At 45.9% G+C, this 12,764-nt stretch overlaps 1 protein-coding gene across 1 annotated transcript; it reads left to right on the plus strand.

Moving 5' to 3' along the window:
- The first annotated feature begins 1,572 nt into the window (after positions 1-1,572).
- Positions 1,573-3,171, plus strand: chrm4b (cholinergic receptor, muscarinic 4b). The gene has a single exon (XM_046324883.1). It carries the CDS (start codon positions 1,679-1,681, stop codon positions 2,918-2,920), a length of 1,242 nt encoding a protein of 413 aa, XP_046180839.1. The 5' UTR covers positions 1,573-1,678; the 3' UTR covers positions 2,921-3,171.
- Positions 3,172-12,764: the final 9,593 nt, after the last annotated feature.

Consider the following 12,764-nt stretch of genomic DNA (forward strand, 5'->3'; position numbering starts at 1 on the left):
TTAATAAACATACATTCCTTATCTTCTTTCTTTCATGACCACTGACCAGTGAAAGGACTCTAGGTTTTCTCTATACTGTTTCTCTAACAGTCCTCAGGTCAGTAATGGTGAAGAGAAGAATACCAGGTAAGGTGCAGTATCTACTGTAGTATCTATCTGTATGACTTGACTTGGGATATAGTCTTGACTGCTGTCTCTCCCCCTAACCTCTTATCAATTGTCTCAAATGTTTTAGAGTTCTGATGTGATGAAGATTTTCTGTTCTTTTTAAGATGTATTGAGATTACAGTACAAATCCAATAAGCGCTATATATCACATATGGGAACACCAAAGATCCTATGTAATGTTGACAATGAAAAAAGACAAATGAAAATGGGAAACTTCACTAAGGCGCGGGTTATTCAGGGATCTGGTACTTGGTTTGGACCATTGCGTTGCTTAGTAAATACATCCGTGATGTCATTTGCAGTGACTATATTGTGTAGCTATCCATTGAAGGTTGTGCTGAAATTCATAAAACAGGCTGCACTTGAAGAAACAGAAAACATTTGTACAGTCGGCTATACTGTGGTGTTATTCAATCAATTAAATGTAAAGCCCTTTAAATCAGCAGTTGTCACAAAAAGTGCTTGTACAGTGACCTGGCCCAGAGCAAACAGAAGCAGAGATGAACAGTGATCAGGAATCACTCCCTGAAAGGAAGACACCTAGAGATGAATCCGGCTTCGAGGGGAGGCCCGTCCTTATTGCATGAAAACATATCAAGAGATCTGTGACGTTACGAGGTGTTGCCAGTCTTTTACTGCAAGGAGACGTGAGTGAACCTAATTGAGAACAGCAGCCATAGGGCTGGTAGACCATACAGATGTTCGTGAAGATGCTATTGCTGTGTGTAAATCACTTGTGGATTGGTTATGAAGATGCTTGCAGACTGGGACGGTGGGACTACAGGCAGCCCAATTTGTAATTTAAGTCTGTGGGATTTTTGTTAGGACTGGACATTTGCTTTAAATTACACTGAAGATTTCTTCTAATTTGAGGGGTAAGTTTATCAGTTAATTCCTGTAAAATATGTAACCCGCATGAATACAAACAGTATGACAACTTCTAGTGCACAGGTTTGTTTTTCATTCGGCAAGCATACTTCACCTGATCCAACATGGAAAGTTACATTAGAATTCCCCTTTAGCAATGCATAAAACATTTCTCCACATTAGCTTTTGATAGGCATAGGTTATATATTTATATCTCAACATAGACCATAGAATAAAAATACAGAGCAGTGTTTATTACAATGCAATTCCCTTCCTTTCGAGGATAATCTATTCATTATTATTAATCTTGGAATTACAAGCACAAAAGGTGTTTCTTTGTGAAAATTCTGGATGGGCTATTAAAATTGAATAGAGGACATTGTAACCATTTTTCGGATAAGATATTTGATCAAAAATCTTCAAATGCAACCATAGGTATTACATTTTTTGTTTATTTGTTTGTTTTCATCAAGTGCCTTCATCTGATATGGAAAACAACGTCAGCTGGGTCCATCCCTACGGCAACCACTCCTCTGGAGCTTATGGGAGACCTGGCTGCCGTTACACCACTGCTGAACTGATCCTCATCGTCATAGTGACCGGCTCGCTCAGCTTCATCACCGTCCTGGGCAACGTTCTGGTGATGCTGTCAATCAAAGTCAACCGCCACCTCCAGACAGTCAACAACTACTTCCTGTTCAGCCTGGCGTGTGCTGACCTCATCATCGGTCTGCTCTCCATGAACCTCTACACCCTCTATATCGTGAAGGGCTACTGGCCCCTGGGTGCGGTCATCTGTGACCTGTGGTTGGCCTTGGACTACGTGGTCAGCAACGCTTCGGTTATGAACCTCCTGATCATCTGCTTCGACCGCTACTTCTGCGTGACCCGACCATTGACCTACCCATCCAGGCGGACCACCAGACTGGCTGGGCTGATGATCACAGCAGCCTGGCTCCTGTCTCTGTTCCTTTGGGCCCCGGCCATCCTCTTCTGGCAGTCCTTCGTCGGCAAACGGATCGTCCCTGATGGGGAGTGCTACATCCAGCTCCTGTCCAAACCCTCGGTTACACTGGGGATGACGCTATCCGCATTCTACCTGCCGGCGGTCATCATGATTGTCCTGTACACCCGGATCTCCTTTGCCAGCCGCAGTCGCCTCACTGCAGAGCTGCATAGTAGCAGAGCGAGGACCTCTAGTGGACGACCGAAACAAAGCTGCCATCTGAAGAGGAGCTGCGTCTCAACCCAGACAGACACTGAGCCAAAGAGCGACTTGGCCATTTCCATCGAAGCAGAGACGATTGTCTGCGCTAAGCAGGGGATTATCAAGGCCCTGAAAGACTCTACAGAGCAGGCCAACAATAATGTCATCCCCACTTCAGACGTTACCCCCTCTCTAGACCAATTACCTAGTGAGATTAACCAAGACTGCAGATGGTCCAACAGTAGGGTCACGTTCAATCGCACAGGGGATAAGAACAGCTCTGCTACCAAGGTCTCCCAGCCAAGCTCTATCCTTAATGGCTCCAATACAACTAGTCAGCTCAGAAAAATATTTTCCCCATTTCCCAGCTTCAGTAAGACCCAGGTGAAGAGGAGAAGGATTGTAGCGAGGGAGAGGAAAGTGACCAAGACTATTTTTGCTATTCTCCTGGCCTTCATTCTCACCTGGACTCCTTATAGCGTCATGGCCATCATTGGCACCTACTGTCACTTCTGTGTCCCAGACACAGCGTGGACCATGGGCTACTGGCTGTGTTATATCAACAGCACAGTCAACCCAGTGTGCTATGCACTGTGTAACGTCACCTTCAGAAAGACCTTCAAGAACCTACTGAGGTGTCAGTACAGAAACACAGGTGTTGAAGTGAGGATGATGTGAGCTACTCTATTATAATATGTGATAGAACATTTGATTATTTAAGGAAGATGCATTTTGATTGATGGACTATGACGAGAATTGTCTATGTAAAATAGTATCAAAAATTGAACAAAATGTTTCGAAGCAGCACATTAAAAGGTATGACATCCAAAGCCTAAACTGTACTAAGCCAATCCTTTGTAACAACTGTATAATGTTGTTCAAATAATGCCGTTCCTCTGTCTGCTGACAATTCTATATGCCTCTTGCTTTTGTTTGTGATGATGTAATATTGTGATGAAGATATACTGCCATTTCTTACAAAATACAAAATCATGAATTACTGATACTAGATTATGGAATGTTCACTCAAATCGCTGCAATCGGTGCTGTAGGCCACCATCAGATCGAGCAACCTCAGCTGCAATCAGAAAGCATTCATACCCTTTGACTTATTCCACATTTAGTTGTCTTACAGTCTCAATTCAAAGTGGATTCATTTGATAAGGTGAATGCACCAATTTGTAAGTCGCTCTGGATAAGAGCGTCTGCTAAATGACTTAAATGTAAATGTAAATTTAGTTTCTAACCGATCTACACCCAATACCCCATAATGACAAAGTGAAAACATGTTTGTAGATATTTTAGCAAATTTGTAGAAAATTAAATACAGAAATATCTCATTTACATAAGTGTTCACACCCCTTTGCTATGACACTCCAAATTGAGCTCAGGTGCATTTTTCTTTGATCATCCTTGAGATGTCACTTGGGGCGTCAGGTAATCTAGTGGTTAGAGCATTGGGCCAATAAACGAAAGTTTGCTGTATCAAATCCTGAGCTGACAAGGTAAAAATCTGTTGTTCTGAGCAAGGCAGTTAACCCACTGTTCCCCAGGCACTGAAGACATGGATGTTGATTATGGCATTCACCTGCACCTCTCTGATTCAATGCCTGTGTGTCCATGTGGGGCAAGGACACGCACTGCCTGTGTGTCATCTGCCTGGGCCTCAAACATGTGCAAGCCATGTGGGGAGACTACCCAGACCTCATGGGCCAACATTTTGGATGGCTACCCTGAGGACCTTCACCCACTCTTTCAGGGAAAGGGGAGGGAGACCTGTCATTGTCCTCTTCCTCCTCCAGGCAGCAGAAGAGGATGAGGAAGCGCAAGTCCTTACCACTAGGTCCTCTTCCGCCCTTAGTGGTCATCGATGGCGGATGACAGATATTCACTCATCAATGTCTACAAACAGGCAGCAGCCAGACTCTGCATTGAGTGTCTCAAACCTGTAGGGGGTGGCATCACAGAGAGGGACTGGTACGATGGGAGGAAACTCCCCTCTGGCACCTCCCAAATATGCTCAATGGGTGACATGTCTGGTGAGGATGCAGGCCATGGGACATTTTCAGCTTTCAGGAATTGTGTACAGATCCTTGCGATATGGGGCCATGCGTTATCATGCAACATGAGGTGATAGTGGTAGACGAATGGCATGACAATGGGCCTCAGGATATCGTCACTGTTTCTGACAGTTTTTGCAGATATTCTTCCGTTGTGCAAACCCACAGTTTCATCAGCTGTCTCAGACGATACTGCAGGTGAAGAAACCAGATGTGGAGGTTCTAGGCTGGTGGTCTGCGGTTGTGAGACCGATTGGACGTATTGCCAAATTCTCTAAAATGACGTTATGGTAGAGAAATTAACATTAAATTCTCTGGCAACAGCTCTGGTAACATTCCTGCAGTTAGAATGCCAATTATACGCTCCCTCAACAATTGCGACATCTGTGGCATTGTGTTGTGTGGTAAAACTGCGCATTTTGGCCTTTTATTGTTCCAAGAGCAAGGTACACCTGTGTAATGATCATGCTGTTTAATCAGCTTCTTAATATGCCACACCTGTCAGGTGTATGGATTATCATAGTTTAGCAGAAAAGCTCACTAACAGGGATGTAAACACATTTTTGCAAAACATTTGAGAGAAATAAGCTTTTTGTGTGTAAGGAACATTTCTGGGATCTTTTATTTTAGCTCATGAAACATGGGACCAACACTTGCATTGATATTTTTGTTCAGTATTCAAAAAAATATATAAGATAACCCTTAACCTTTTAAAATAAATTCCATCAAGTTTAAAGAAGAGTAGACATGACTAAAATCATTATCAGTTGTGGAATGGATAAATCTATCCTTGAGATTGAGAGAGGGATTGGATTGATACCAAGGAATGACGCTACTGTTCAGGACCTTGCATCCCTTTGTTCAGAACCTGGCAAACAGGAAAAATTTGAAATGCCGTAAAAAACACAACAACATGTGAAACCCACAGATTTCTTGTCTATTGATGTTCTGTATTATGTCATTCTGTATTATGTCATTCTGTATTATGTTTTGTGTGGACCCCAGGAAGAGTTGCTTTTGCAACAGCTAATGGGGATCCTAATAAAATCCCCAAAAAATACCACGAAGATGAAGGTGACTCTGGTGACAGAGGTGGATGGAGGTATGAAAATATTAATTGTGGCATCGAAAACTCTTTTCAAAGACCTATGATATTAAACACGATGTCGACTTTAAGATGAGTCTTCAAGCAATGTGACGTACAAGGGAATATTTTAAAAAACGATTGAAAGTCAAATCTGAATGATGAGAGGTTTTGTGGCTGGAAAGTCACACGCAGCTCATATCCAACCATTCAAACAATGGATTGAAAAGTTACACACTACAATCCTAAAATGTATTCCCCTTTGACCTGAACATTTCAATATGTAATAATAATAATACGTCAAATATGTAACAGACTACCATAATTAAACACCAAAAAACAGTTAAAGATGTCTGTACAGTATTCAGACAAAACATAAAAACATTTTTATACAAAACAACAGTACAGTATTTTATTCTTGTTATTTTATACAAACCTTATGTTGCAATGCCAGTCATTTCTATAGTTAAAAATACATTTAGCAGAGGAGTTCTAGCATTCCATATAATTCCAATATTTGTTTCTTAGATGTACTGTAGACAGTAGACAGTACACATACACACTTAAAAACCTATTCCTCATCTTCTAAAATAGGTACTTTCAAGCTCCTTGAACATACTCAATGACACTCATGATCATCGAAGAAATATTAGCATTTTGTTCATACTGTTGTTTATTTTGACGTTTAATTTCGTACCTATACCTTTATTACAACTATCTCTAGAAGCTGAGTTACATTTTCTGTTAAAAACCAAGGATGGTGGCATCCCGGGTGGCGCAGTGGTCTAGGGCACTGCATCGCAGCGCTACCTGTCCCACCAGACACTCTGGGTTCGTGCCCAGGCTCTGTCGCAGCCGGCCGCAACCGGGAGGTCCGTGGGGCGAAGCACAATTGGCCTAGCGTCATCCGGGTTAGGGAGGGTTTGACTGGTAGGGATATCCTTGTCTCATCGCGCACCAGCGACTCCTGGCCAGGCGCTGTGCACACTAACCAAGGTCGCCAGGTGCACGGTGTTTCCTCCGACACATTGGTGCGGATGGCTTCCGGGTTGGATGCGCGCTGTGGTAAGAAGCAGTGCGGCTTGGTAGGGTTGTGTTTCAGAGGACGCATAGCTTTCGACCTTCATCTCTCCCGAGCCTGTACGGGAGTTGTAGCGATGAGACAAGATAGTAATTACTAACAATTGGATACCATGAAATTGGGGGTGACAAAAAAAACAAGGATGTCCTATCAACTCTGAACACTGATTTACAGTGTATTCGAAAAGTATTCAGACCCCTTGACTTTTTCCGCATTTTGTTAAGTTACAGCCTTATACTTAAATTGATTAAATGGTTTTTTTCCTTATCAATCTACACACAATAACCCATAATGACAAAGCAAAAATAGGTTTGTAGACATTTTAGCAAATGTATAACAAATTAATAGCGTAAATATTACATTTACATAAATATTCAGACTCTTTACTCAGCACTTTGTTGAAACACCTTTAGCAGTGATTACAGCCTGGAGCTAAATTACTATCGCCCCACAGCACTCACTTCCGTCATCATGAAGTCCTTTGAGAGACTAGTCAAGGACCATATCACTTCCACCCTACCTGACACCCAAGACCCACTCCAATTTGCTTACCGCCCCAATAGGTCCACAGACGATGCAATCGCAATCACACTGCCCTAATCCATCTGGACAAGAGGAATACCTATGTAAGAATGTTGTTCATCGACTACAGCATTCAACACCATAGTACCCTCCAAACTTGTCATTAAGCTCGAGACCCTGGGTCTCGACCCCGCCCTGTGCAACTGGGTCCTGGACTTCCTGACGGGCCGCCCCCAGGTTGTGAGGGTAGGAATCAACATCTCCACCCCACTGATCCTCAACACTGGGGTCCTACAAGGGTGCATTCTCAGCCCTCTCCTGTACTCACTGTTCACCCATGACCGCGTGGCCATGCAAGCCTCCAACTCAATCATCAAGTTTGCAGACGACACTACAGTGGTAGGCTTGATTACCAACAACGACAAGACGGCCTACAGGGAGGACATGAGGGCCCTTGGAGTGGGGTGTCAGGAAAATAACCTCACACTCAATGTCAACAAAACAAAGGAGATGATCGTGGGTGGACTTCAGGAAACAGCAGAGGGAGAAGCCCCCTATCCACATCGACGGGACAGTAGTGGAGAAGGTAGAAAGTTTGATTACCAACAGCGACAAGACGGCCTATAGGGAGGAGGTGAGGGCCCTTGGAATGTGGTGTCAGGAAAATAACCTCACACTCAATGTCAACAAAACAAAGGAGATGATCGTGGGTGGACTTCAGGAAACAGCAGAGGGAGCAGCCCCCTATCCACATCGACGGGACAGTAGTGGAGAAGGTAGAAAGTTTTAAGTTCCTCGGCGTACAGATCACGGACAAACTGAAATGGTCCACCCATGCAGACAGCGTGGTGAAGAAGGCGCAGCAGCCCCTCTTCAACCTCAGGAGGCTGAAGAAATTCGGCTTGTCACCAAAAACACTCACAAACTTTTACACATGCACAATCGAGAGCATCCTGTCGGGCTGTATCACCGCCTGGTACAGCAACTGCTCCGCCCACAACCGTAAGGCTCTCCAGAGGGTGGTGAGGTCTGCACAACGCATCACCGAGGGCAAACTACCTGCCCTCCAGGACACCTACACCATCCGATGTCACAGGAAGGCCAAAAAGATCGTCAAGGACAACAACCACCCGAGCCACTGCCTGTTCACCCCTCTATCATCCAGTAGGCGAGGTCAGTACAGGTGCATCAAAGCGGGGACCAAGAGACTGAAAAACAGCTTCTATCTCAAGACCATCAGACTGTTAAACAGCCATCACTAACATTGAGTGGCTGCTGCCAACACACTGACTCATCTCTAGCACACTTTAATAATGAAAAAATGTATGTAATAAATGTATCACTAGTCACTTTAAACAATGCCACGTTATATAATGTTTACATACCCTACATTACTCATCTCATATGTATATACTGTACTCTATACCATCTACTGCATCTTGCTTATGCCGTTCAGCCATCGCTCATTCATATATTTTTATGTATATATTCTTATTCATTCCTTTACACTTGTGTGTATAAGGTAGTTGTTGTGAAATTGTTCGGTTAGATTACTTGTTAGATATTACTGCATGGTCGGAACTAGAAGCACAAGCATTTCGCTAAACTCGCATTAACATCTGCTCACCATGTGTATGTGACAAATACAATTTGATTTGATTTGAGTTATTGGGTATGACACTACAAGCTTGGCACACCTGTATTTGGGGAGTTTCTCCCATTCTTCTCTGCAGATCCTCTCAAGCTTGATCAGGTTGGATGGGGAGCACCTCTGGACAGCACAGCAAACAAACACAGCAAACAAGCACAGCACAGCAAACAAGGATCCGACAAGGACAGAAGCAGAAACAGAGAGAGAAATAGAGACTTAATCAGAGGGCAAAATAGGGGACAGGTGTGAAAGAGTAAACGAGGTCGTTAGGAGAATGAGGAACAGCTGGGAGCAGGAACGGAATGATAGAGAGAGAGAGGGATAGAGAGAGGGAAAGAAACCTAATAAGACCAGCAGGGGGAAACGAATAGAAGAGAAAGCACAGGGACAAGACATGACAATATATGACAATACATGACAGTACCCCCCCACTCACCGAGCGCCTCCTGGCGCAGTCGAGGAGGAACCCTGGCGGCAACGGAGGAAATCATTGATCAATGAACGGTCCAGCACGTCCCGAGATAGAACCCAACTCCTCTCCTCAGGACCGTAACGTGAAACGATGAAGAGGGAATCTAGTGCAATTACTATTATAAAAATGAGACACGGGTAGAGAACTGTAAGAGTTAGAGCAATCAGGACCAAACAGGCCAGGAGAGTAACAACTATGGACAAACTGCGACACAGCAAGGCTAAGACCAGGAACAGGAGAGAGGCGGTGGCTGTGGACAGACTGAGACACAGCAAGTGCAGGAACAGGACCAGGAGAGATGCGGTGGCTGGGGACAGACTGAGACACAGCAAGGGCAGGAGTAGAAGCAGGAAGAGAGTTACCGGACTTAGTCTGCGCGCAGTCCGAACAAGCAGCCACTAAACGGCGCGTGTCATGCTCCTGAGTAGGCCACCAAAAACGCTGGCGAATAGAAGCAAGCGTACCCCGAACGCCGGGGTGGCCAGCTAACTGGGCAGAGTGAGCCCACTGAAGAACGGCCAGACGAGTAGAAACGGGAACGAAAAGAAGGTTCCTAGGACAAGCGTGCGGTGACGGAGTGTGAGTGAGTGCTTGCTTTACCTGTCTCTCAATTCCCCAGACATTCAACCCGACAACACGCCCCTCAGGGAGAATCCCCTCGGGGTCGGTAGAGGCTACAGAAGAACTGAAGAGACGGGATAAAGCATCAGGCTTGGTGTTCTTAGTGCCCGGACGATAAGAAATAACGAACTCGAAATGAGCGAAATACAACGCCCAACGAGCCTGACGCACATTAAGTCGTTTGGCAGAACGGATGTACTCAAGGTTCTTATGGTCAGTCCAAACGACAAAAGGAACGGTCGCCCCCTCCAACCACTGTCGCCATTCGCCTAGGGCTAAGCGGATGGCGAGCAGTTCGCGGTTAGCCACATCATAGTTACGTTCCGACGGCGACAGGCGATGAGAAAAATACGCGCAAGGGTGGAAAAATACGCGCAAGGGTGGACCTTATCGTCAGTATGGGAGCGCTGGGACAGAATGGCTCCCACGCCCACCTCTGACGCGTCTACCTCGACAATGAACTGTTTAGTGACGTCAGGTGTAACAAGGATAGGAGCGGATGTTAAACGCTTCTTGAGGAGATCAAAAGCTCCCTGGGCGGAAACGGACCACTTAAAGCACGTCTTGACAGAAGTAAGGGCTGTGAGAGGAGCTGCCACTCGACCGAAGTTAAGAAAGAAACGCCGATAGAAATTCGCGAAACCGAGAAAGCGCTGCAGTTCGACACGTGACTTAGGAACGGGCCAATCGCTGACAGCATGGACCCTAGCGGGATCCATCTGAATGCCTTCAGCGGAAATAACAGAACCGAGAAAAGTGACAGAGGAGACATGAAAAGCGCACTTCTCAGCCTTCACATAAAGACAATTCTCTAAAAGGCGCTGGAGGACACGTCGAACGTGCTGAACATGATTCTGGAGTGACGGTGAAAAAATCAGGATCTCGTCAAGGTAAACAAAAACAAAGATGTTCAGCATGTCACTCAGTACATCATTAACTAATGCCTGAAAGACAGCTGGAGCATTAGCGAGACCGAACGGCGGAACCCGGTATTCAAAATGCCCTAACGGAGTGTTAAACGCCGTTTTCCACTAGTCCCCCTCCCTGATGCGCACGAGATGGTAAGCGTTACGAAGATCCAACTTAGTAAAGAACCTGGCTCCCTGCAGAATCTCGAAAACTGAAGACATAAGGGGAAGCGGATAACGATTCTTAACCGTTATGTCATTCAGCCCTCGATAATCCACACAGGGACGCAGGGTCCCGTCCTCTTCCTTAACAAAAAAGAACCCCGCTTCGGCGGGAGAGGAGGAAGGAACCACGGTACCGGTGTCGAGAGCTACAGACAAATAATCTTTGAGAGCCTTACGTTCGGTAGCCGACAGAGAGTCTAGTCTACCCCGTGGGGGAGTAGTACCCGGAAGGAGATCAATACAACAATCATACGACCGGTGAGGAGGAAGGGAGGTGGCTCTGGACCGACTGAAGACCGTGCGCAGATCATGATATTCCTCCAGCACTCCTGTCAAATCACCAGGCTCCTCCTGTGAAGAGGAGGCAGAAGAAACAGGAGGAATAGCAGACATTAAACATTTCACATGACAAGAAACGTTCCAGGAAAGGATAGAATTACTAGACCAATCAATAGAAGGATTATGACACACTAGCCAGGGATGACCCAAAACAACAGGTGTAAAAGGTGAACGAAAAATCAAAAAAGAAATGGTCTCACTATGGTTACCAGATACTGTGAGGGTTAAAGGTAGTGTTTCACATAATATACTGGGGAGAGAACTACCATCCAAGGCGAACATGGCCGTGGGCTCCCCTAACTGTCTGAGAGGAATGTCATGTTCCCGAGCCCAGGCTTCGTCCATAAAACAGCCCTCCGCCCCAGAGTCTATTAATGCACTGCAGGAAGCTGCCGAACCGGTCCAGCGTAGATGGACCGACAAGGTAGTACAGGAACTTGACGGAGAGGACAGAGTAGTAGCGCTTACCAGTAGCCCTCCGCTTACTGATGAGCTCTGGCCTTTAACTGGACATGAAATGACAAAATGACCAGCGGAACCGCAATAGAGACAGAGGCGGTTGGTGATTCTCCGTTCCCTCTCCTTAGTCGAGATGCGAATACCCCCCAGCTGCATGGGCTCAACACCTGAGCCAGTGGGGGAAGATGGTAGTGTCGGGGAGAGGGGGGACACAGTTAACGCGAGCTCTCTTCCATGAGCTCGGTGACGAAGATCTACCCGTCGTTCTATGCGAATAGCGAGTTCAATCAAAGAATCCACGCTGGAAGGAACCTCTCGGGAGAGAATCTCATCCTTAACCTTAGCGTGGAGTCCCTCCAGAAAACGAGTGAGCAACGCCGGCTCGTTCCAGTTACTGGAGGCAGCAAGAGTGCGAATCTCTATATAGTAATCCGTTATGGATCGATTACCTTGACATAGGGAAGACAGGGACCAGGAAGCTTCTTTCCCAAAAACAGAACGATCAAAAACCCGTATCATCTCCTCCTTAAAGTTCTGATACTGGTTAGTACACTCAGCCCTTGCCTCCCAGATAGCCGTGCCCCACTCCCGAGCCCGTCCAGTAAGGAGAGATATGACGTAGGCGATACGAGCAATACCCCTGGAGTACGTGTGGGGCTGGAGAGAGAACACTATATCACACTGGGTAAGGAACGAGCGACATTCAGTGGGCTCCCCAGAGTAACACGGTGGGTTATTAATTCTGGGCTCCGGAGAACCGGAAGCCCAGGAGGTAACCGGTGGATCGAGGCGGAGATTGTGAATCTCCTCCGAGAGGCCGGAGACTTGGGCGGCCAGGGTCTCAACGGCATGCCGAGCAGCAGACAATTCCTGTTCGTGTCTGCCTAGCATCGCTCCCTGGAACTCGACAGCAGAGTAGAGAGAATCCGTAGTCGCTGGGTCCATTCTTGGTCGGATCCTTCTGTTATGCAGGTGAGTGAGGACCCAAAAGCGACTTAACAGAAACAGAGTTTATTCAAGTCCAAACAGAAAATAACAAATCCTGAATCCTTAACAAGAAATGTCCAAACGGGGATAACAGAAATCCTCTAGTTTGTAGA

Source organism: Oncorhynchus gorbuscha, linkage group LG01 (genome assembly GCF_021184085.1).
Source record: "Oncorhynchus gorbuscha isolate QuinsamMale2020 ecotype Even-year linkage group LG01, OgorEven_v1.0, whole genome shotgun sequence".
Classification (NCBI taxonomy): domain Eukaryota; kingdom Metazoa; phylum Chordata; class Actinopteri; order Salmoniformes; family Salmonidae; genus Oncorhynchus; species Oncorhynchus gorbuscha.

Excerpts from the sequence above, each read along its gene's own strand:
- chrm4b (XM_046324883.1), top strand. The coding sequence starts at position 1,679 with ATGCTGTCAATCAAAGTCAACCGCCACCTCCAGACAGTCAACAACTAC.